Source organism: Thunnus thynnus, chromosome 22 (genome assembly GCF_963924715.1).
Source record: "Thunnus thynnus chromosome 22, fThuThy2.1, whole genome shotgun sequence".
Lineage (NCBI taxonomy): Eukaryota > Metazoa > Chordata > Actinopteri > Scombriformes > Scombridae > Thunnus > Thunnus thynnus.
This window is the reverse complement of record NC_089538.1, coordinates 3,364,869-3,391,387: the sequence shown is the minus strand read 5'-3', so window position 1 is coordinate 3,391,387 and position 26,519 is coordinate 3,364,869. Positions and strand designations below refer to the sequence as shown.

Sequence of the window (26,519 nt, the reverse complement as noted above, 5' to 3'; positions counted from 1 at the left end):
ATTATAGGTCAAAAGCAGGCAAACAATTGGGTCAACAATCTGAACAGACAAGCACAAAAACGAAAAAATCATGAATCACCCTAAACCTTCCCCTATAAAGCCAGGGTTAAACTCAGATCTACATCAAGTTAAACCATGCACGACAACAACCACGTCCACAGACACAGGTGAACAGGGCAAGCAGAATGAGAAAACTGAGTGGTCCTACAAATGTACCTTGATGCACACCATGAAACCCGACAACACCACGATACCGGACAACAACATCACAAAACCTGCTAACCATTCCACTAGGGGACAGGGGGACACAAAGAAGAGAAAAACTACTGAGGTTTTACCGTTAGGAGGAGGTAAACTGAGATGCAGGGATGTCCTAGGTTTAGGGTCAGGTAGGGGGTCCTGTTTGAACCCTGAAGGGCAAAAGGGAGGTGGTTGGATAAGCCTTTCTGTATGGGTTACAACGTGCAAGGGGAATGTGTACAATACTGGTTTGTGATGTTGATTTCGGGGACGTGTGGTATCGTGAATAGCATTAACAGTTTCATGGCTTTAGTTCAAGAATTAAATTAAATAAACCTTCATGTGTGATCAAACAGTGGTTAGAGCAGATTGACCCAAATGCAGTGCACACCAGGTCAGATGTTCTGTTTCCCATTATGACTCATGGGTCTATGGTGAACCGAGAGACTCAAAGACCCAGAGTGAGCGTTTCCATCACATGGTTAATTTGGTGCTTAACCACAGCCCATGCCAAGTGAAGTCAGGACCAATTTCATGGCCGAATCACAGCACTCCATTCTTTAGGACCTTTGATCACAGTCAAATACAGAGCGGACCGGCAATGTGCTGCTTTGGTAAAATCAAGAGTTTCATGTTTTTGATTCTAAATTCAACGGTTACATGTTTCCTCTCTGCTTGGGGAACATCTGTAATTTTGTGCCAAAATTGAGCACTACACAAATATCCTTTCAAATATCAGTTTTCTTTTTAATGGCTTGACAGCAGCAATGATACCAGCAAATGGTCCATTGTCTGTATTGGACCAGGTCTTAGTCTCAATCTCGGCATGCTTTGATACCTCTGAAGTAAGGGATGAAGTTGTGCTGCTGCAGCATGGCCAGGGTGGTGGGGTTGAGGTGTAAAGACAAGCCTCCACTGCCACTTGCTGGTGTGGGTGAGTACTTGCCACCACCTCCACCAACACCACTCCCTTCAGCCCCTCCAGAATAGTGCATAGGGAGGGAGGATGAGTCCCTGGCCCAGCTGGAGGGGGACTTACTGCCACCCATGACGGTTGGGGGCAAAGGAAGAGAACTGGAGTCACGGCCCTGGCTGCTGTATCTACTGCCAAGGGATACCTCTGGCCCTGAATGTCCAATCAGATCACAGGAAACATGTTGTGTCACATGTTGAGCCATGGATAAAATGATAAATGTATTAACTTCGTTTATAGTTCATTTTTTTTGTGCAGGAACAGTACATTTGTGGTGCTGAAGTATTTATCAGTTTACGAAAGTTCAACAGTACATTCTGAAGCCTTAAATATTGATCTTAAAGATCAACTGTAAATTTCAGAAAATTTCACGTTTACACAATTACACATTTTTATGTTATGAAGCAAGCCCTGTCAACCTATTCAAAAAGTAATATGGAAGACTGAGGAGTGACACTGAAATAATTATTACGAATTAGGGCCTGTATTTATCAAGCTTCTCAGAGTAGGAAATCAGTCATAAGTGACTGAAAATTGTGTATACAGATATTTTTATCTACTTGTGGGGTAAAAAAGCAACTTTCTTAACTTTAGAAATTACTTTTATCTTTTCTTGAGAGATAGGAGAAATTATGGTACAGGTAACTTTACGCCTTTGCAACAGTGGTGATTTGGGTCTACCAATTTCTACAGTGATCAGTCAATCTTTTGTCGATCAGTACTTTAAATAATGTGCAGATTGGTTTATTTCCCCACCACTCAGCATTACATTATGGAAAGATAAGCTGCATTCATGCAAATCACTGTCATCAACTTATTTATTTTGCTTTGCCATAGGCAGAACTATAATATTCGAGAGATATGATCATACCTAATACATGTATGTATTTAAGACTGGTTGACTTTACAAAAAATACCAAATGTTCCCCCACCTGTAGGGCACATATGTAAATAGGGGGTGTAGTTGAAGATTTCTTTAGCCCATCGAGGGTTTGAACCTTGCTGAGAATGCCACAGTGCACAATATATCAAAGAGGTATTATAAAATGCATTAAATATATAGTATGTACATGTATTCAATTTGTCATAATATTTTTACATATATAATCTAGATAACTAACCCTGATTATTTGCCTACACATAAAAGCAGTGCTATTTTCTGCATTTCAAATTGTTCCACTGTTTAATACTCCAAACCCCAACTATTAGGAAAATATGTTATTTATGTCATGCCAATTTCTACATTGTGTCATAACACAGCAGTGTTACACTATCTCCCAGGAGTCATCCTTCTCCTTTCTGAAAGTCAGTGTACGAAGCTTTCTGAATAATTCTCAAGTCCTTTTCTGAGTATCCGTAGTGTTAGTAGTCCTTGGTCAGCACAATTCCTATAGGAGGGATTCTTAGATGCTTGATAAATGCTGGCCCAAAAAAGGAAAATACATAATTTCTACTTTGAGCAATGATACTGTAGGTAAATATGTACAGTTCTCAAACACATTGTATCATACAGGAATGAATGGCTGGTGTCAGGGGAAAAGTTTATCAGGATGTAAAAATAGCAGACTTTTACTTAGCTGGACAGCCATGCAGTTTTTTTCCAATCATCCAATGGGTTTTGACAGTGTAATATAAGGGTTGCAGAATTTAATCAAGCCGTAGAGCATGTAATTTAATTTCTGGTTTTGGGTATGGTCACCAGCAGGAAATCTTCTCAAAATACAGGGAGTGAGGAATCATTTGTGATGTTTGTAGCAGATGTTTTCCCCTAAATACAGTAAGCAAGTGTTTTTTTCCCACCATCTTGTTCCCTATCATTCACTAAGAGGTAAGTGGAAAGAGTATGAATGTGATCTCACATGATTCATGGGAAATGTAATCCTTCAAATTTTATTTAAACTTTAATAGAATTTTTCTCGTGACAACAGCCATATATGGATTGTGGGGTGTGTGTCACATGCGAATGAGGATGATACCTGCTCGGCTGTAATTCTGGGGGGAACGGGACGGGGTGTAACGTCCGTAGCCCCCCAGAGAGCTGTTGGAGCTGGGGCTGGAAGGCCTCCGCTGACGGGGTGACTTCTCCCCATCGCCCTGGACACACGATTAAAATACAAAAAAAGTACATTCTGGTTATAAACATTACTGCAGATTTACTCCTTAATCACAGTCATGCAGGAATGTGGGAAAGAGTCCATCTCTGATATGTTCCTAATGAGCTGGATCAATCATGTTGCAGAAGGCATACAAAGAATCTAGGAAAACGTATGGCTAACGTCAAGATAACACAGATGTCAGGGGAAATACTCATACTGTTATGTCTAAGAGCTTGATTCACAACATGAATCAACAAATGGAAAAAATAGGTCTTTGAAGTCAGAAATGGATTTTAATACATGTGCCAAACAAAAATAGAGGCACAAAAATGTGATTAGATATACATGTTCCAAATGTTGTTTGGTATACAACATTGAAGTTTTTTCTTTCTGCAAAAAATGTGTAATAATGGCACAAAGTTATTATTATTATACTGTTATTATACTTGTACACTACTACTTGTGAATCAGAGACGTCAAGTTGAATATCTTTGTTTGGATTCAATACAAGTGTATGATTTATTTGTTTGAGGCATAGTATTAATGGGAAAGTTTTTGCATAGTGCGTCTTTGCTACGAATAGAATTTATACAAAAAAACACTAGTTGAAGCATAACAATGGTGAAATTTAAAGGATAATTCACTTTTATTACTATTTGGGTCTTAATTGCAGAGATCTGGGTATGCAACTAGATTTATATTCAGACTGAATTGCCATTTTGTTTCAAATCATTAATTCAACTTGTCATCACATTCATGTTTCTGGTTGGGAAGGGGGTAATTTATTTTTGTTTTGCCTTAACCAATTAGTAGTGATTGATGTCTCCATCTCAGTGAGCCATTTTTAGTCAACACTGTTGCTGCAGTAGCGCTTGCTAGGAGCAGGAGCAATTGTTACTACCACTACTACCAGCAGCTTGACAGGGTTTTCTGACAATCAAAGAAACATACCAGTTTAAGAGTTGTTATTTCTATAGGTCTTCCAACAACCTGACCAGCTGCGCCCATCACATCCATGCTTGTCATTATTTTTGTGGCCATTTTCACATATGAATTTGGCATCCATGTGGGAAGATGGTGTCCCCATTTTTAATTCCACACCTACAAAGCTCTGATTAGTCAATTGCTCCTCCAGCTGGTGCATATATCAATGGGCACAACATTAAACCTTTTTGAATTACAGAAAAGCAAAGAGGTGGGCGGTAATTCTGAGATCTGAACCAGACTGCGATGACATCACTAAAAACTAGTTTGATGGGACATGAAACATGAGCAGTCTGACTATCATACAGGTTTTAAACAATCCCTCAGTCAAATTTATTTAACCCAAACTGTAATAAACTGGAATTATCCTTTAAGAATATGAACATATCAGCTGCTTTAATAGTCTATATGGACCACTAAAACACATATCAAAGTTCTCATTTTCCCTAAAAAAGCCTTAAAGATCTCAACTGAAGTCTTTTCAAGTATACAACTCCTTTGTGCTCACACACACACACACACACACACACGCACACACACACACAGGAAGCATGTTAAACTGATGAAGGTAAATGACACCCACAATGAGACATAGTGCATTATATTACCTCAGTAGGAGTAGGAGAAAGCAGCTGGGGGGACTGCAAATGAAGAGGGGGAGAAAGCCAATGATTAGGACGAACTCATATGTGAGGTAATATGAGTTAAGCATCCAGCCATGAGAGTGATCACTCAATGTCAGTGAGTAATAACGTCCACTGTTAGGACGTTCCTGATGGATGGAAGAACTGAATGAACTGGGTCCAAAGTATACGTTTTAATTTACATGCTCAGGGCTATGAGACTGTGACTGCACTGCAAAGGAATGGGGATGTGTTTGTGAAAGAAAAGCGAGCACTGACGAATGACTGTTACTGATGTCATTGACTGAGGGAGGGTGATGGAGGGATAGCAAGGTGAAAAATGATAAAAACTGACTCAAAACACAAAAGGTAGATTACTTAAGAAAATCAGTTGGTTGTTTAAATTGTTTGGGATAGAAAAGCAATAATTTTTTTTTTTTAAACTCTATTTAAATGAAAGCATCAAACAGCTTTCTAATATGGCACCCTTTATACGCTGAAGTACTTGAGTACTTAGATGCTATCTTCAATTAGAAACTAGTGAGAAGAAAAGAGTTAGGAAAGAGGGCAGAAAGACAAAGTAAAGAGCTGTGGGAGGCTGCTCTACCTCTCCATAGTGCCTCTCCTCAGATGGGTAGCTGACGTAGGGAGAGTAGGACAGCATGTCAGGCCTGTCTATGTTATAGATGGCCTTGGTCTTTGGAAGGGCTGCCAGGTCCTTGTAGTCCAGCATCTCCTCTCCTAGTTTGGCCTGGCAGCAGGAAGAGAACATTTGTAGATCATTTACTGGTAATCCAGAGGTTTACATGAGTTTATATGCATCAAACAAATGTTGCACTGAAGTAGAAAGATGAACTGTATGCAGCTACTGCCTCCTAGTGGTGAGTAGAAGCGGTGTAAGCTTACGTAGATGACTCTGCTGGGAGAGCCCGAAGCGCTGGATGCTGGGACTGAAGTGATGCTCTCAGATGAAGTCCGGGTCACCTGAAACACACATGCACACATACACAATTATTGCTTAACTATACTGGTTGCTCATAGGTTGAGGGAGGCGGCAGAGAGACATATTTGGTATATTTACTGCTCATCAAGCTCATGCTTTGTGTGAACAGCCCCGAATTCAATTAAACCTGCCTTGTTCTGTTCTTTTAAACAACCCCATTCACTTTTCATCAGTGTTGCATGTCTAGCAGTTTTGTTAGTGAAGCAATTTTTATTCATAAATTATACCCTTTATTCTATTTCCATTAATGGATTAATCTGTAAAATGCTACAAAATAGTGAATAGCTAGTGTTTCAGCTGTTAGCAATTTAAGCTACCTGCCTTTTTACAAAATTATATCCATTGTGCTTTTAGGTTTATGGAAGCTAGTTAGCCTAGCTTGCTAAAATCAGCTGGAAGTTACTTTTTTTTTTTTTTTTTTTTTACATTATTTTAACACTAAGTGAGTCACTAGCAGCTCCTACACTCTCAGTGTTGTGGAGAGAATGTAACTGACTTAACTGTCAAAAGCAACAGATAGCCCCATCAGTCACTAGCACTACACATTGCTATAGTTCAAACCTACACTGAACAGTAATATGCTTAAAACTGCCTATTAGGCTGTTGAAATTGAAGTGGTGTAACAGTATTTTTGGTGCCCCATCCACATCCACCTTCACTGTTGTATATAAAACACTCTACATCTCCTGCTTCACTGTAAAGTCTATTCTCAGTGTTTGTGCACTGGAAGCTTCAAGTTTCCACATCACACTTGTGTAAGTTGTATACTGGACCAAGATTGGCTCCAAATTAGTTGTGATGTCACAAATGCTCATTAGCCCACCCCTTAAAAACCAGATTTTCAATGGGCACAGAGAAACTTTCCACTTTCAGCAGATAAATGTGAAAACAGCGTTCTAGTGTCAAACTTTGCACACACATCATTCTGCACAGTAAAGCTCAAACATCCAACTGTAGGAAGAAGAAGAAAAACACATTTCTGAGTGGCGGTGGACTTTAAACCTTAACTAATTATGACTTTACATCATTTCTGGAACTTTTTAGTCAGCACAAGCAAAAACACATTTTAATTTATTTATGTTCAACCAGACATAAATACTGCATTACACACACAAAGTACAGTGGCTTTATTAGTGAAGCTGTGTCGAGCGTGGGCAATCAGCACCAATCAGTTATTGTTGTTAAAGCGCACAAGTTGAAGACAGAAAGTGGACTTTCCCCTTCATAACAAGTTAAATAGTAAACAAAGGATAATACTATTGCTTAATCTTGAAACATCTCAGATTTGTCCCCTGTCTGTTCAAATTGTGAGTGTCACTTTCTGTAAATACAGATGATATATTCTGCAGATGCAGGTACTGAGACACATCAGCCATCTCTACTCGCTCATTAAACCATCCCTGTACATGCACAGACTGATAATCAGCATATTACAGCATCATCAGTCACTGACCAATCAAATCTGTCAGTTCTGCATCACATGAGAAGTGTTCAGTATTGTATGTGTGTTTTTACAGTACATGGCTGCTGCTCAACATGAAGCAAATACATTAAGGTGTCAAACGTTATGATCAACCCATGCAGCAGATGACTGTGGAGGGGCTGAGTGGGGTTTGGGTGGGTGCAGGGACGTACAGGAGCACCAACCTCTTGCTCAGGGATGTCATTGATCTGTATCCGGACCTGCTTCTGGGAAGGAGAGGGGTTATGATGAGGAATGAAAATGGGGATGGAGGAAGGGCAGGGCTGCTGATTCAATGGTAAAACAATGGTATTTTGTCCCTAACTGTCAATTAAATCCCTCCTCCTCATTATGAATGGTCAGTCGCACCTTCCTTGTATTTACTGAGTAGTCTGGAAAACCCTTCTAAAGAGTTGAACTGTTGAGAGTTAATACAACTAACAAGGTGACTTTTTTGCTCACTTGTAGAGCAGTCAGTATGTTTACTACAGAGGACAGCTTGCAATACTGGTCTAAAACTAATGTTAGATATTGTGCAGAATCCTGAAAACTAAGAGAGAGAAGTGTATGTATGGGTCAGATACAATAAAAGTAGTCAAAAGATTTCTGAGCAAGGCCTTCAAAACAGTAGCTTAGGTTGAAGGGGACAAGTAGTATTGGAAAACCTAAACTTTTTGTTTGGCTCAATCTTATAATCTTGTTTATCTAGAAATACATTTTTAAAAACTTCTGGCAGTGGAGTGAAATAATTTGAAAAGTAAAATAAGTGAAACATCACAGGTTTAGGAAATTCTTTCCCTGAAATTAAAGCTACATTTGTTGTTTTTTTATTATTATTATTATTTTGGCCACTTGGGGGCAGTGGAGCAAGATGAAAACAAAACATTAATGGCACCCTGTGGAGTTTTCTTGTAAACAAACAGTCTCTACTACTTACAGTGTTACCCACCAAAATGCTTTGAGGTTGCATTTCCTTCCTCGTAGAACATTTACAAAGATTTTTTCTTAAAAGTTTGAAAGCTACATGGTTTACATCCATGTTTGCTAGCTTGCTGGAGGTCTGAAACTCCACCGATAATCTCTATATGATCACCTTATAAAGTTGCTGTTAACATTGTTGCTAACATGTTTTACACTAGCAATCATTGCTAGTGAGTATATAGAAATGCATTCTGCAACTTAATAACTTCAAGCTTTTCTTTAGTCTCCCAGAGTATAATTATATAGGATATACATGGGATCCATTCTCATACACATAAAGAGATTTTAGACAAAATAGCAGGCATTGACCATTTGCTGTTTTCTCATCCAAGTTAGAACACAAAAAAGTCAAAGTGGTCTAGCACAGCACTTCTCCAATGTAGTTGTAAGGACTCCTGAGGGATATTAAGCGGTTTCAGGGTTTATTAGGCAGGTCAAAAACAAAATGAGGAATAAGTGAACTAATTCAACTGCTCTTATCTCCCTAAAATGCACTTCTACAATTGAAAACCCCACAACATCTGAAATCAGCACATATGACATGTACGTATACATTTTAAGAAATGCGGCTCTGTGGTCTAAAAGTTCTATTTTAGTTGTATCTGGGGATTTGTGACATGACAGCATGAAGAGTCTGATCTCTTTCCTCAAGTATAGAGTCGTGGTTTGACAATCTTTTCCACCCACCTTACTCTTCTCCTCCTGCTTGGCTGCTTGTCTGCATGGAGGGTGCCAGATAGAAGATCCTGAAGAGACAGAGAGAGACAGGAACTGTCAGAAATCAGATGCAGCCATGCATTATGACTTTTGATGTACTCTGTACTTTCCCACTGTAATAATTTACTTACAAATATGATTATTTTTTGTAAAATATGCCCACCTTTCATGTATTAGCTTGCATATTCTGTTTTTCCTGATTTTACCCTATTAGCTGATTATTTTCCAGGAGCAGGAACTCACTAACAAAATTTTCATCTTATCCTTTTAAGGAAATGACATCTATGCAAGACGAAGCTAGAGACCCCAATATGACTCTTCTACTTTGGTTTCTGGTTTCAGAACTCTACTTCCATTATTAAATCAATATTCCTTTCAGTGACAAACACGTGGCAGCTCAATAGGAGTTAAGACAAATTAAGCTCTTACGGCAAAGCACCAGCTGCTACTTTATTTTAGTGCCACAGCAGATATACTGATATAGCTGATATACTGTTGTAGGTGAATGAGAAGAAAGAGAGGCTGAAGACAGATTGGAATAAGAGAGTGAAGAGAAAAAAAACGTGTCATCACCTGATTTTTATCTGTGGTGCTCCTTATGATCTAAGAATAGACAGTCATGCGTTTTTGAATCCTCTGTGGTTAGGCAGCAATAGCAACAGTACCTGCCCTGAAGTTTGGAGCTACAATAAAAGAAGTCTTTGAAGGACCTGCAGACAACCTTAGTGGGATCCAAAACTTTACCTTGCAGATACATTTCTTCTCCCTCTGCAAACATCTGCTCACAGCGGACACAGCGGGCACATGTGGGGTGGTAATGCTTCTCTCCAGCCTGTTACATATAAAACAAGAAAAGGTTTTAATAATGTGGCAGTCATTGTTGTGTTTGGTCTCTTCTGGATATTGTTAAAGGGGTGCTTAAGCAATTTAGTATTGTAATTCAATAATGTTGGACTTGCAAAAAACATTTTAAAAACAGGAATGGTCAGAATTGAAGCAGCAGTAGTTTGGGTCAAGCTCCAAAAACACCAGATCCTACATTACCCATTATGCAACTCAGTAGCTTGTCAGTTTGGTTATTTTCTCAGACATGACAGAGCTCATCCTGAGCCACAGAAGACATACTGTACAACTGTTTTTACAGGCTGAACAGTGTCTCCATGACTACTAAACAGTCTTTATTGTGTAAAATCAGGCGAGACAAAGTAACCCCAGTCTTCTTCTTAATAATCAGCTGTAGAATGCACATAAGTATAGTGCTCATGCATAGTTCTGATAATGATGATAAACCAATGCAGCTCAGGAAAAACAGCAAAAAAAAAAACCCACTCACAACTGAACAAGAAAAGACTAGTTGTGGATTTCACAGCTGAGTACTTAACATATTTAAGGAATACAAATGTGCCTAAGTGTTTTGTCTCATCTCAGTGCATGATGATCTGGAAAAACACTGTCCCACCAACCCTGCAACCACAAACTGATTCAAAGATATTAGTGTTTGTGTGTGTGCATCCAAGAGGTTTCTCTCTGCATGTCTGAAAGCTCACTTTATTAGCAAATTCATGAATAGTTGATTCAAAATGCTGATGCAGTATGAATAGCTAGTCCCTGGAGTGTTGCTGAGCTTATTGTAATTCGGAATTCAATTAGCATTCCTTAATTAAGGTGCCACAAGCTACAAATGACCAAAGAAAAGGGTGTGTTGTATGAGTTGACCACAAGGTGGAGCCTTTGTGTTGCGCAATAGGCATTGCAGTAGCGTTCAGTGCAGAGAAGGATGCAAAGGCAACAATCATCTTGACTCATCTAAGACTTACATAATGAACTCAAAATACAAGGTACATAACAATTAGTTGTTAATTTTGGCTTCAATGGTGAAATCGCCCTCTCCACTCAACTGAAATTGTCCAAAACATTCAAAAAATGATCCAATAAACCTAAACAATAGTAAGCACCGGCTGACCATTTATCATGACCTGTGAGTTTAGCATGGAGTTACTATTATGTGGCTTGATGTTTAGAGGTTAATGGGGGTGATATGTTATCTCCAGAGCTTGAAGAGGAATCCACAAGGTAGTGTGAGTCTTCAAGGCGAGGATGTATGTGTCTGTGATACTTAAATCTTTAAAGCCATAGTGTACAATGCCTCTGGGTGAAACCACAGGCACCAGGGATCTAGAGGTCCTCACCGGTCCACCCTGTTCTCAGGTCTCGGTTACTAGTAATCGAGTCGAGTTAGGTCCAAAATACTGCTGCTAATGTTGGTGAAGACTCAAAAATGCATTTTTTCATTTGGGTCAGTTTGGATCGAATTAGCTTAGCACCTAACTGTTCTCAGGTCCCTTTTGGACTGGGGCTCTTTTTTTGAAAAATGCATTAATGCATGTTGGGTTCTTGTAGATTTCATGGGTCCATCATGGATCTATCCAAAATTTTGGATGAATGACGACCTCCAAGGGCACCTCAACAGTGTCTAAGCTAACTTAAGCTAGTTTGTCTCAAACCTTTTCTCCAAAAAACAAAACTAAATTATGACTGTTTATACAGTCTATTATGTAATCCAAAGACCATCCTATTTGTACAGCCATTATTCAATATCAGTGCCTTTTTCTGTCTTGTTTTGTGTTATGACAACACAAAACTCTACTGGAACCAAGCAGAATTATCTCACTCTGTTGGCAGATTTTCTTGTTTTAAAACATATGATTTATGGACTCACCAATGAACCAAATCACTTAAAATGGATTCCTTTGCAATGAGACCTTTTCTCTTCTTGCAAAACAGTCATCTAAATTCTGTTGATCTCGGCCTCCCAAAGGAATCCCATATTGCTTCAACAGCGGACTGATTGCTTACAAATCCTCTGAGGTCCCGCCACTTTGCTGCATCATCTCAATATGGAACAATACCAGAAAACAGGACGTCGACACCCTATTTCTTGGATAACACCCTGCTTAATTCTTATCTGGAACAAATAGACAGCAGGTGGAGAGAGGAAGCAACCTGACATGTTCCGACTAAAAACGAGCATGTGGACTCCATCCAGGTACAACTGGGAGAAAAATAGAGGTCAGGTGCTTGAGTACTGGCAGCATCTTGTGGACGCCATGCCAAAAGTTCATATTTGAACTGAATTGAGACAGATAAATAGACAGAGACTGAGAGAAAAGAGGAAGTTGACTTAGAAACATTGAGGCCCAGAGATAAAAGCCCGGAACTGGATTGAAATTCAAACATGGAAAGTATGAGGACGCCGGAAAGGAGATAGCCCTGCAATCAAATCCCTCCTTTGTCAGAATCTGAAGCAGCAAGAGGGGAAAATTATCATATTCAATGTCCTGCAGGGCTGATAAGTCAAGGAAGAGGAGGGGTTGAGGATATTAGAGGGGGAATGAACTTGAAAGCTAATGACTGGATGTTTTACTTTGGAATGGGGCTGTAGCTGGGGAGCCAGGATTGAGGTTTGTGGCTGAGGCTCCTGCCGAGTTTTAGGCTTACCCACACATCTGTGGTAGAGAGCAGGGAGAGATCATGGCAACTAAGTGGTAAAAGGGCAGCTGAGGTTACCTCTTCATTTACCCAATTACCTACAGACCATCTGCTCTCTCAAAATTATCCTCTCTCTGCCACCCTGTCCATCACCTCATCTAGCAAGTGCAAAAACCAGTCAGGCGAGGGAGGTGGTCCATTTAGAAGATTGGAATAGATTTTGGTGAGCTGGGCACGGCTACAGCACAAACACACAAACAAAATCAATGATGTGTTTCATAGTCTAGGTCAGTCTTTCATCAAGTCAAGTGTACCTACATCAAACTCTGTGTTTCAAAGTAATAATTTGTGACATTTTCCTACTCTCTGCATCACTGACTACAACACAACAGAACAGAAATTCAATCAATATCCAAGCTTCAAGCTTGAACATTCCCTGTTCTACAAACTCACACTCAAGGTCTCAGTGTACTTCAAACAAACTAGGTCGTACAATATATGAATACTTGCTTGAAAAGGCAGCCAGACGAGCATGCAGTTAATGGGTTGATTACAATGCGCACTATCTGACAGACTCTTCTTGAAGGCCTTCATGTGTTGCACTCAATTATACAAACAAAAGGTGAAGAAAGCAATTGTGCGAAGAAGGAAAAGAGAGCTTGAGAGAGTTCAAACCTTGCCTACTTTCTCACCTCCACACACCCAGCCAATCGTTGCGTAAAGTGACTGTGATTGTCAGATTGTTTCATTAAGTTACAAAAATTGTCAGATGCAGTCCCCCTTTATTCCGCCATTGTGAGCAAGATTTAAACGCTGTTAGATGGTCCAACAGGGACTTTGAAGCATACTGAGGCCTTTCTCTCACACTAGAGTGAGAATTAGTGTTATACTGTATTTCTGGCTTATTTGGAGCAAACAGAAGAACAGCTTGTGGTCAGAATTATTTTCTCATGGAGAGAGCAAAGATGTCGAACTTTGTGGCTGCGCTACCTTGTGAGCTCAGTTTCAACTTTGACCTTGTTTGTCCATGGTGTAACCTGAGAGAGACTCATGATGGACAATGCCCAAACCCTTCTTGACTGCTGGATTCTTACTCATCTTCTCAGAGGTAGGCTACTTGTCAGTTTTCTTCTGTATTAAAATAGAATCATTGCTGGAGTAAACCTACACTATACCGCCCCTCTGCACTGTGCTCTTTCACCCACTGTTCCGTAGGCATACTCATATCTCTGCCTAACAGAAAATCCAGACATCAGAGCACTTACTCACACTATATGACTGACAGGTGATTACTGGGACGAGCAATGAACAGACACAGCAATGAGTACTGAGCTGCTAAGATAGAGGCAAAAACAATAAACAGTCTCAATTCGCCCTCCTCCACCACTACCAGCTCCAGTTATTGACTCGTTACATCCCCACAGAACAGACTCTTTGATCTCAACCAAATGTCATGACATTTTAAATGCTCAGCCTCTCCATTACTGTTTCAAAGTGCAGTCCAGCACAGGTAGAGTGGCTGGAAATGGCCTCTACTCCTAATACACTGAGACAACCCTGCATGGTGGCATTTGATTTAAAAATTACAAAGAATCCCAAAGAGCTGGGACTTTGTTTATTGAGCATGACAAAATCTTTCAGAGGAACTGTGCCTCAGAAAGTTTGTTTGCATGTCATATTTAATATCATACAATATCAACTCACTCTTGGTGCTGCAGCAGGAAAAGTTGAGTGGAAGTGATAGCCTAGTTAACTGTTAGCTAGCGTTTTTTTACATATGAATTCTACAAGAAGAACTATTTAGTCTCTAGGAACATTTCATTAAAATGTCAACATCACACTAATATTATGGGTATGAAGCATTCAAATCTTGGTTTAAAATGTTCAAATCCTGTTTCTCGATAGCTCAAACCTACTTTCAACCTTTCACATTTAGTTTTATTTTATCAAGTGTGAATTTGACAGTGGTGGAATAAGTATTCTTTAGTTAGCTTTAGTTAAGTAAGAGTACCAAGTTCTGCATTCAAAATCCTACTTACAGTAAAAGTACAGAAGTATTATCAGCAAAATGTTCTTTAAGTATCAAGAGTAAAAGTTGATACTGATGCATCAATGTGTAAGAAGCATTTTACTGTTGCAGCTGGTCAAATCTAGAGATAACTACTTTGCACACAGTCCTAGTTTGGTCCAGTGATTCCCAAAAGATAAATCTGGCGGGTTATTAGATGATTCATTTGGTAGGAAAGAAGAAAAAACAAAGTTATGCTTCACAAAACTTTTTTGTGAACAATTTTAACCCTTTGATCTCTAAAAGTTATTTAAATGAAACCATCTCTTTGGTGGAACTGCTAACAACTCACTGACATCTGACAAGGGACCCCAACTAGCCATAAAGGTTGGGAACCTATGGTATAATTTTTAACAAAAAGTTGTACCTTATAAGCTTGTCGTATGTTTTTTTAATGTAAAATCTTAGAAGTAAAAAGTAGCAGAAAATGAAAATACTCAAAGTTTAAGTACCTAAAAATGTACTTAATTACAGTACTTGATTAAATGTACTTAGTTGCTTTCCACCACTGGAGTTTGATTTCAGGAGAGATTGTTTTACTTTTTTTGACTCTCTACTGCTCCATAGTCATATGACTCATACTTTTCAGGTAGTAAATGTGTTTCTTATTAGTATCAATTCAAAAACTCAAAACTCTGGGTAATATGGTGACAACATTAACCTCTGCCTCAAGCAAATAAACTCCACTACTCCCTTGTCAGTACACACACATGAACATAACACACACAGACACTTTATAGGTAGAGTTCCTTTTAGTCCTGCTTGACTGACTTTAGCTCCAGACCCTGCAGGGCCAAAGAACCAAGTACACACCTGATCGCCCAACACAATGGCAAATGGAGGTGGATGATGTCATTTACACACAAACACACACACTGAGAGAAACACAGAAACATGCTCTCATTCCATTTCTTATGTTTCCGCTGCTCTCTAGACACTGGAACCTGATAGGTGTTTATGAAAGGAGAGAATGTGAGAGACCGCTATGTGATGAAAGAAACGAGAGAAAGTGAGAGAGAGGGATTGTTGTTCGTCCCTATAAAGCTGCTCTGTTGTTCCGAGGTCACGGCGGGAGCTTCCAAGACCCCCAGTCTAAAAGCTTTCTTCCTTTCCTCCTCCCCTCATCCCTCTATCCGCCCAAGGAGAGTATCCCGTGTCTGTTCCCTCCATCACCACAGAACAACAGGCTGCTTCACTACCACATTCTCCTGCACTGATTTCTACCTGCCTCTCGAACAGACTTTCTCATCCAGTCCTTTCCATCTCTCTCTGTCTCTTCTTACTCATTAAACTAGCAGGCTAAATTGCATGGACTGCTGCAAAACATCAGACTTATTTTAATCACAGTCACACAAATGTTTCTTGGAGGTAGGGCAGCTGTATGAGTATACTCATTGATAACACTAAACATAAAGATCCTACAGCTTTTCAGAATACATAATAGCTGAGAGGGAATACTTCAGGGAATACTTCATACATTATAATTATAATTCAGTAAATATAATTATAATAACTGCAACCAGATCTGTATGTTGTCTATGTATTATATGGTTTTACACAGCTCTTAGGTTGGCTTTGAAGGATAACGTCGGCTATATTTTTCTTATATATTTTCTGTACAAATCCCATTGAAAAGACCAAACCCTTATTCCTCTGTGTCGTAGAGCTTCATTGTCATCCAAGACTAACACTAGGTGATCTGCTCCTGCTGTCACTGCCCTGCTGTCGGAAATACACACTAGCACCAAAAAAAGCACCAAATGTGGATTAAAGTAATCCCCAACAAATGTGTTATTTTTTTCTGTTTGAGTAAAGTTTGCTGAAAAACTATAGTGCACAGTCATTTTAGGAATTTACTGACACTTTTTGAAAATTCATATATTTGCAACACGTTTTAAGCATAGTTGGTTCTGGTTTTTTCGTGCAATTTGTTGAAAATAATAAAGACAAAGAAAAATGTCGGCCTTATTCTTTCAGGTGAACTTGCAGTTAAAAATAAAGAGCTATATGTGTTGTTCTTCTACCAGCTATCTCAGCTAGTGATATCATGAATCTCGTCATAATTTAACAGAGTAAAATTTCTGTTCACCACTAAGATCCATCAGACAAACAAATATTTAACTCCATCTGCTAATATGGAAATATGTCAATGGAATCTTATTTCATTAAGTGTGAACCACTTCACCATTTTGTGTGCATAAAAATAAGACACCTCAGCTTGAAAATTTGTTATTGATTATGCTGAATATATAGAATTTCTTGGAGTCAGCAAGACATGTGTTTTATTATTTAGCATGACTACATGAAAAATGGAAGCAGTATGCAGGTAGGAAACACCATTAGTCTAATTTTTCATAAAATCTAAATATCAAACCTTGGTTCCAAGATCATATGAACAAAAATTCATTGGTAAAAATGGAACTATCTCACCCTAGTGTAAGATTTTTGGCCCCATTGTGTAGTCTGGTTGTTGGCCACCAGCATTGCTTTTTTACTCTTCTAGTCTAGTTTTGTCTGTTCCACTATTTTTGCAGTGAAACTCTCTCTTTCTGTCCATCTGTGTATATACTGTTCAATAAGGCACACAGACTGAATCAGGTCACACACACACACACACACACACACACACACACACACACACACACACACAAACAGTAAAATGACACACACATGACTTAATGACAGTGACAACCTGGGGATGACGTGTCTGTTCTGACATGTTTCTGACACCATGTATCTAATAACATTTCAAAATTCATTGGACACCGGTGACGTTTTGTAGCTGTCGGTATTTTCTAGAACAGGAGGCTGCGTCACTTTGTTTCATGGCACAGAGAGGAATGTAGAGGCAGACTGGCACCTGAGAGTGAGTGACAAGCCTGAGAGGCAGAGGAGGAGAGGGAACAAAGAGAGCTAATATGTGTGTGTGTGTGCTGTAGATGGTGAGGTCAAAGCCGTTAGCCCAGAGCAAAGAAAAAGAAAAAGAGATTGTGCTGAATAGCCATGCAGATCCTGGCTGGCTGGTTATTCTCTGTGGACCCACACACAGCAGGCTACAGTGGGACTAATGCATAATCTCACCCCATTCGCCTCTGGAAGCTGCACTGTGCACTGTCCTTTTCATAGTCACAGGGAAATTCTAGTACTGATGATGTCAAAGCTTAAAAACTGTAAAGTCATACATAAAACAGAGCTTTTTCGAGATCTATACAGAGGTGTAGGTATTCTATAAGCCCTTCTCTAGGCATTTATTATGCATCTCTTCTGCGTTATGGGCTGTATAAGATCTAATAAAATTTTAAACATCCCTTTGGGGAAATGAGGTCAACACTGGAGCCTCTTGCTATGAGAAAAACAAGATCATAACATTATACAAAATAGTAATGGTAGAAGACGGAAACAGAAGAATATGATGACAATAAGTTTATGCTATTTAAAGTGGCACTCAAGTGATTTAGTTTTTTCACCTCAAAAAACTGAAGACCCACAAAAGACATATTTTAAAAAGAATTGTGAAAATCGGAGAAGCACAGGCTGAGATATCCTGACTTCTAGTCCCTAGTATGGGTCAGGATCAAGAATCCTACATTTCCCAGAATGCAACATGATAGTGTCTTACCATTAGACCCTTTCTGTCTGGTAAATCCCTACCTCTTTTTACCTCAATGCACCCAGATCCAAGAGAATTACAAGCTCTGTGATAAGATGTGTCTTACCTAAATGCACGTTGGGAGTTGTAGTCTCTTTGTTTTTATATGCACAGGTTGCATTTTTATATTGCAGTTGCTCATCTTTTGTACTGGTGATCCAACTAGGAGAGTTTGAGCCCAATATGTGCTCCAACTGCAAGTCAAGTGACATAGTCTGTGCAAAAAATGAACAGTACTTTTATTCTCGGAACATTGGATGCCTGAAATAACTCCTCCCACGTCCTCTACTTCCTCAGACTTGACAGAGCTTATCCAGAGCCACAAAAGACATTGTACAACTGTTTATACAAACTAAGTAGTACTCCCTGTGACTAGTTAATTGACATGTACAATTGGTGGAGTGCCCCTTTAAGGCCTCTTTATGTATTTATCCTGCATCCAACATGCATTTCTGATGCATGTTTTTGTTGTTATTTGTTGATTATTACACAGCAGTATTGCTCATAAAAACCTTTATATCTATTTCTTGTTTAGTCTCTATGAGGGCGAGCTAAAAGCTACAAGCTACATCCCGGTGAGCTAAAAGCTACCGTAAAGTATTTATTTTAAATGTAACCCATCAGTGCTGTGACTTTACCTCCAGGACTTTTCCGGTGATGTACTTCTTGCAGCTCTCACACTGGATGCCGAACATCGCGTGGTAGTCCATCTCGCAGTAGGGGATCCCATCCCTGGTGGCACAAAACAGGACAAGACAGCAGATTAGAGACAGCGCAGGCGATCAGACACACTTCACTTCACACAGGAGACAGCTTAGAGCGTCAGAATCCTCTGAACTGACAGCAATCAGCAAGTGCTTAAGGAAGGTGCTGGGTATAGCTCCTGCTGCAGCCATCCAACCATCAGAATGTACACACAGTGCAGCACTGTTCAAAAGTAGTTCTACAGCATCATCTGCTTCCAGAATTGTGATGTAATATATGTAGTTCTTATTATTACAATATAATTCAGAGGATGGTATTACAATGCTCATATCTGAAATCATAGCTTGGTTTCTTAAAGTGTTTACTCTGCATCTACTCTCCTTATTATTTGTACTCCAGTAGGTATTGTAGTTTGGGGTTACATACCATCAATATGTGACAGAAACTGTGACAGAAAGCAAAAATGAAATTTTTCATTGAAGACTGTCAAGAATGGGTGTAATATGGTGAACACTTTTAGGTTTAGTCAAAAGAAAAGTTTGCTTTGACCAATTTCTTAGACTTCAAGCCTCTGGTTAAATATAATCATAGGTCCTTTTTTTCAAGATTAGAAAAGATCAAAAAAATTATATTTTTGGCTTTACACAGATGGGTGACAATTTTAAAAAACAAACAAAAAAACAGAGTAAAATGTAATAGTGTGGTGTTTTTCCACCAGAAGAACTCAGTGCTCTTTGTCATAGATTCTCAAAGTGTGTGGAACTTTATTGGGGGGATAAACAGCAATGTTTTTAAATATATTCCCTGATTTGGTGTTTTGATGATGGTGGTGGAGAATGCTAAGAATGTTAAAGTGTTTCCTTTAATTTGTCAAAAAGTGGCAAGAAATGTAAAATTACCTGATTTGATGGAAATTTGGCAGCCAAATAAAAGGAACTCTGGTTTTGATTGATTCAGTTGTAAGATCTTCTGTGACACTTGAGTTAAAAGCAATGAAGGCCAGACTTACTTGCTGATGTACTCGGCATTGAGGACCTTGTTGCAGACTTTACACTTGAAGCAGCCCAGGTGCCAATGCTTGTCCAGTGCAACAAGGGACTGTTCATTCTGAAACTCCTTCCCACAGCCGCAGCAGTCTGCACACAGGACGGAGAGATGAAGGGAGATCAATCGATGAGAAATAATACTAAAGTTTGATTTTTCCGAGCCGAAGAATTCTCTGTGCAGTACTTTGATTTAAGTTAAAGGACAAAAAGAACATTTTGGTTTCCGGAGAAGGGAATGGCTTGACACAAATTAAGAAAGTGCCAATTTAAGAGATGGAACAGAAAATTATGGTACCAAGCAGTGCAAAAAACATAGTTTGCAAGGGGCAAAAGTTTACCTTTGGCATGATTTAGAGACAGAGAGACAGAGACATAAACAAAGTACTAACTGTGGACAGCCTGTATGGGTGCAGGGCTGTTGGCAGGGAGAGGCTGGGTACAGTTTTGGCAGATACACTCCTTCCCGTTAAATGTCACTCGGTCACCAGCCGGGAATGGCTGTCTGCAAACAAAAAGAAAACAGTCAGAACATCAAGCTAAGGCTTTGTCTGATATACTGTACGTTCTGCTTCTAAAAAGCTTACAAACTTATTAAAAGCTTTTGAAACAGGCAGGGTAAGGCAGATTTCATTGCAGACTGATGAGTAAAATCCTCCTACACCATACCTGAAAGAATTCTCTGAACAAACATGAAGTAAAAGCAATAACTGATGACTATCCGTTTGATCAATGACTATCTGATTGACTATTGATGACTATCTGTGGTTAGGATGTAGCCTCCGTCTAATCATTAGGGAGTAACGTTTACTGGACATTTTCAGTAAAAGGCTACCCCAAAACTGCTGAGTAATTTATGATGAGGCATTGCTTTTCCATATATTTAAAAATAGGACTCATAGTTTTTTAGATTTAAACCTTAATTGATGGGGAGTCCCTGTCATACTCTCATTGACAGCAATAGAGTCTGCTGGCTGTTTGTCTCCTCTCACTTCAGTTCCTTAAACTTACAGATTCTCTCTTCCTTCTAACGCTTTGTACACATATAATACATTCTCATGGTAAGGTAATCCTGCTGCCACCAATAATGCACACATTTCTAAACTACAAGCTCTAGTTTTAGGCAAATAAATTTCTCCTCAACAAAACTGGAACTTTTTTCTCACAGCTGTCTGCCAGCTCAATGGTAGATCTCAGTACTGTTCTCATAGTCAGCTTTCCCTGACAGATAACAAGCTTCTGCATTCGATACCTGCTCATTGTTGTTTTAGATTTTCAATATTATTGAGCTTCCAGCAATGCAATCTAAATCAGCTTTCAACAATTACACGCAATTTCTACAGAAACTGTCTTTTCTAGTCTGATTTATTTTGGATTTGGATTAATTTGGGCACGACTGTGTGTACTTTTGTTCTGTAATAAACCTCAGAGCACCATAATAAACATAATCCAAAGTGCAAGACATTAGGAAAAGGCACGTTTGTCTAAACTGTCTCCATAGCCCATAAAAAGAAAGAAATGTGGCAGTGACAAGATTTTTCTCAACCTTGAATGAAAAGTCCTGCCTTTCTTTTGAAATATCGGGTATGAAAAGAGAGACAGGTATTGATTACAAATCCATCATATTTGTACACAGACACTGACTCATTCTCATTAGCCTGAATAGGAGTGACAGGATCAAGGTCATCGTTGTAAAACATTAAAGCAGACAATAAATTACCCAAAGTTTCTTTCTGAGATGGTGCAGAACAGTAAATAACTGTGTCATCAGCATAAAAGTGGAAATTTGCCATTCCAAGACTGTGACAGGAAAAATAAGGGGCTCCAATACTGAACCCTGTGGTGCACCCTCGGCCACATTTAAAGATATTGATTTAAGCCCTTCAACCTGCACATATTGTGATCTGCCTGATAAATAGTGTGCTTCAATGGTGCCTCATGATGCAACATGATGATACCACCATGCACAAAGTCAGGTCCATAAAGAAATGTTTCTCCCAGTTTGGTGTGGAAGAACTTGACTGGCCCGTACAGAGCCCTGACCTCAACCCCATCCAACACCGTTGAGATAAACTGGAACATTGACTGCCAGCCAGGCCTCATCACCCAAGAACAGTCACCAAACTAATTCTTGTGCATGGCACCAAATCCCTGCAGCCATGTTCCAAATGCTCTTGAAAAACCTTCCCAGAGGAGTGGAGGCTGTAATAGTAGCAGATCACTGCCTATGGTTTTGGAAATTACATGTTCAGTATTCACATTTAGGTGTAATGTTCGGATGTGACCAAGTCATCACCTGATTACACATTAAATGTTATATAAATGAGCTGATCTTGTTGTGACACAAATGTAATAACTTTTATTTCCAGACAGAGTTTGTTTACTTCCAGGCAGCATTTCGTGGGCAATTGAAGAAGTGCAGCTTAAGGCACACTGACACTGGATTCAACATTCAGACATGGATGCTGCTGCAAGGAAATGATTAGATCAAGCTATTGAGTAATTGTAAATTTATTCACCAGCCAAAGTCCCTTCAGAGACAAATGACATTATAATGTTAGAGTCAATATAAACACAGTGTAACCATGTTTATATCTCCTGGCTGTTGGTACATGCTGCTCAAATGCAGCTGCTGTCACTGAGTCAAGTACAGACGGAATAACTATTCCTTGGCAAAGCAGGGCTCTGACTGGCTGCCACGTGCTGCTTCCTACAGCTCGGAAATGTGATATTAGAGCTGCTGTCACACTATGACAGCCAGCTACTGAGGAGAAATACATCCAGGCAAACTGGGAGAGGCAGAGATTACTGGTTATTCATGCATAAACAGCCAAGTTCTGGGTTTTTTTTTTCAGGGTTGGCATATCGAGTCTTTCTGGTTTAAAGATTCACTTGTATAGCTTCTTGTTGTAATCTGTACAAATACAGAGGCAGGGGGAGGGGGTGGCTGCAGCACTGCCCCTGCCTATTTTATTATGTTTAACTTATATGCTTGTTTACCACAGCCAATTCAGTAACTATTTTCTTTTGTTTAACCTATAGTTTTATTAATTTTTCTTTCATATGTTTCTACTGATCAGCATTCCTTTGGTTTTGCTTCTTCTGTTTTGTTAAATATTTGAAGACCTCTGTTAGTGCAATACCAATGAAGTTTTTTATGTTGGTATAATAACTTTGTGAGAAATGTGAGTCATGCCTTGTGATTGTGCAATGTGCTGTAAAAGAGTCCAAAAGAAACCAAATTTGCTGTTGTTATTAATGAAAATGGCTTAAATGTAAAGAAAAAAAGAACTAAAAATCAGGAAACATAACTATAAATTGATGCATTCTGTGATGATAGTCAAGTTTGACAGTGTTGATTAATGAGTCATCTGATCCTTTCTCAGTGGTTTAACATAAATTGTATGCAGTGATATATTGCAAAGTAAAACATGTATTGAACTTGCAGGTGAATTGTGTGGTAGCAAACATATATAAATGCAGACAGACAGACATAAACACACAACAAAGCCCAGACAGTGAGTGAAAACACAGCTAGATTACTCTTGATGAATTACTGAAGATCAATACAGTGCTGTGACCATCACACACACACACACACAAACACACACACAGCTGAGCTGGATGTCTCCCTCAAGCTCTCTCAACCTATTTTTATATTCCTCACAATAAGCTTGTGTGTTTTGCTACCACAAAAGTGATATTTGTTATAAGAGGAGCACAGGAGTTTCATGATCACATTACAAACCTCAAATGCCACACTGGAACATTCTGATCTCTGATTCAGCGGAGGGATCACCAAGGTATGATAGCATGATAACACACACGCACATAGAAAAACCCACCCCCAGTTCAGAAGATACTTAACACTAGCTGTGGGAATGGGCTAAGTGGCCGCACTGTCTGACCACACACTTAACATGCCTGCCAGAGAGAGGCTCCCATTACCTTTCTAGGCCTGAGAAACAACACTGGTCATACACACACATTGCACAGTCAGTAAGAGCATGCACATGGCTGGAAACAGGTGAGGATGACACGTGTCTTCATGTGTGTGCCTATATTTATACATCTATGTTATAGTTTTATGTACTTGTAAATGACACCTACAGTCCACCAGAGGAGTCCTGCTGTTGATGATGTGTGTGAAATAACACATTGCGTGTGCCATATCTCCATCTGAAAAGATGTTTTTGTATCTTGATTTTGAGCTCTTTTAGTCACGGGAAGTACAAGGAGGGGTCAGGCCACCAGCTGATGCAGACATATCCGTTTTGCATTATAGTTAGTCTATTCACTTCCTAATGTAGCATGTAAACGTGGTTAAGACCTTGTATGACCTTCATAATTATTTAAGACACTTTTAGATCTGTAAGAACCCACAGAGACACGGAACATTGTGGAAAAGGAGTGCTCTGAGCTAATGAGGTTTAGGTTAAAGGTTCACTTAATGATAGATGCAAAACAGGCATACATCAGAGGAACTCAAATGTAGAAATGTGTATGTGCATGTACCCCTCCCCACGTTTTGGTTACCTACAAGTCATCTTTGGGTGTTATTAACAAATGTAGCTAAAAGCTAAAACCCTAGAGGTGGATGCTAAGGTAGATGGCATTCAGTGTGCTCAGAATGCTGCTACTAGCAAACCCAGCAAACAAATACAAAAAAAAAACTGAACACATAATAATTCTTAGGTCTCAGCATTAGCTTCCAATGTGTCATAAAAAAGAGCTTAAGGTGCAACTGCTTGTCTATAAATCTCAACCAAAATGCATCTCGGACTGTCTTTAAATTAAATGAACCCCCTCAGCCTCTCAGTTCATCGGTTAGAGGTCCACTAACTGTTCCCAGAGAGCTCACTAAAGATTAAGAAGCAGCATTTAGTTAAGGCCGGGGTATGCTTGAACCAAAGTAGCTCATATAAAGTGTCGTGCAACCACACCTAAAGTAAAAAGCATTTATAACTGTTCTGAAAGGCCACACTCAAAGTCAGGCCGTCGTAGAGAGAGGGGCAGGAAGTGATGAAACATACAAATGGGGATTATGGCACATACTTTTGGACGGTCTCACCTACAGACATTTGTAGTTTCGCACTTGGTTGTGCACACGAAAGGTGATGGAAGCAGTTGTGTAAAGAATGAAAAACATGAATTTGAGAAGGAGGTTCAAGTCCTGCCTACTTTCTAACCTTTGCACACCTGACTGATCACTGCATGAAGTGGGCATGATTGTCACGAAAGTCACAAAAATTGTCAGATGCATCAGAAAGAGGGTTTCAGATGCTGAATAAGACCTGCCCAAAATTTGATTACCTGTAAATTCAGGTTAAAAACATCTATGTTCTCCGCTGCCTTTGATTAAACCTGAAGCATTCATCATCATCATCACCCATAATGTATATAATAATCCCTCCTTGCACTGGAAACTGTGTGCACGCAACTATGGGAAGTACAGTGGGTCAAAATTGAGCCAGAATGTTTCCAGCGGACAACTTGGGTGATGACAAGCCTAGGGGTTTGTTTAAAAATAGTGTTTCTTGACCTGTCTGATTTCTTTTTACTATGCCATGTTCCCAGTTTTTAGCAATGAACTAGATCAGTGCAATGATATTATTACTGATAAGAATGATGACCAAAACTACAGGTTGCATGAAACTGAAATGTCTCTTTAAGCTATAAGTCTTTTTTGATTCCTTAGAGTCTGAAAACATCAAATTCATGACTTGAGTGCAAAAAATGTGACCCAAGTCTACATCTCACAGTGTTTTGAGTTGTAGAGCTGGACACCAGAGTACAACAGAAGATGTGGCTACGTGAACTAAATGCTATCCCCCAAATCCCTGGTCTCTTACTTGCAGGAGGCGCAGACGAAGCAGCGAGGGTGGTAAGTCTTTCCCAGGGCGGACACCACCTCCCCCTCAATGAAGTCCTGGCAGCTGAAGCAACGAGTCCCGTACATCCGCTGATAGTCCAGAGTGCAGATATATTCACCCTGACGCACGAAAAAGCCTCCCTGGGCCAGTTCACATCCACACACTGAGAGGAGGCAAGGAGGGAGGAGAAAGGGAAGCATGGACAGAAGAAAGGAAAGGTTAAAAAAAGACAGATTACACAAAACTGATAACTGAAATAATTTAGTAGCAAAAACTATAAGAATACAAATGCATCCTCTGCAACATGAATGGCTTCAAGCTAATTACAAAATCAAAGTCATCAAAGTCAAGGGTAGGCATCAGCTTTGTCATCCACTTTTTACTAGGTTATGTCTTTTCTCAATGTAGATGACTGACCAATAATGATATAATTGTTCTTTGTAGCCATGCTAGCAATGGTAATCAATCGGTGGGTTGGTCAAGACTGAAATATCTTGACAAATATCGGATGGATTACCGTTTGGAACAGACATTAATGTTGTCCTCAGGATGAATAGTAACTGTCCCATGACTTTTCCTCTAGTGCCACTAATAGCTAAAAATATATTTTCTG

The 26,519-nt window shown here is 39.4% G+C and overlaps 1 protein-coding gene across 17 annotated transcripts in view; it reads right to left on the bottom strand.

Moving 5' to 3' along the window:
• Window positions 1-26,519, bottom strand: part of ablim2 (actin binding LIM protein family, member 2) — a 100,323-nt gene that overhangs the window by 24,393 nt on the left and 49,411 nt on the right. For 3 of the 17 annotated variants that reach the window (XM_067579086.1, XM_067579085.1, XM_067579095.1), the window contains exons 3-14: window positions 25,886-26,069; window positions 20,426-20,538; window positions 20,000-20,126; window positions 18,924-19,017; window positions 9,824-9,911; window positions 9,050-9,108; window positions 7,555-7,608; window positions 5,823-5,900; window positions 5,524-5,667; window positions 4,902-4,934; window positions 3,190-3,307; window positions 1,079-1,366 (exon numbers count right to left, since the gene is read on the bottom strand). In XM_067579086.1, coding sequence (XP_067435187.1) covers window positions 1,079-1,366; window positions 3,190-3,307; window positions 4,902-4,934; window positions 5,524-5,667; window positions 5,823-5,900; window positions 7,555-7,608; window positions 9,050-9,108; window positions 9,824-9,911; window positions 18,924-19,017; window positions 20,000-20,126; window positions 20,426-20,538; window positions 25,886-26,069 — 1,380 coding nt within the window. The remainder of the gene's footprint in view (window positions 1-1,078; window positions 1,367-3,189; window positions 3,308-4,901; window positions 4,935-5,523; window positions 5,668-5,822; window positions 5,901-7,554; window positions 7,609-9,049; window positions 9,109-9,823; window positions 9,912-18,923; window positions 19,018-19,999; window positions 20,127-20,425; window positions 20,539-25,885; window positions 26,070-26,519) is intronic. The other 14 variants (XM_067579101.1, XM_067579097.1, XM_067579099.1 and 11 more) reach the window with 12 other exon arrangements.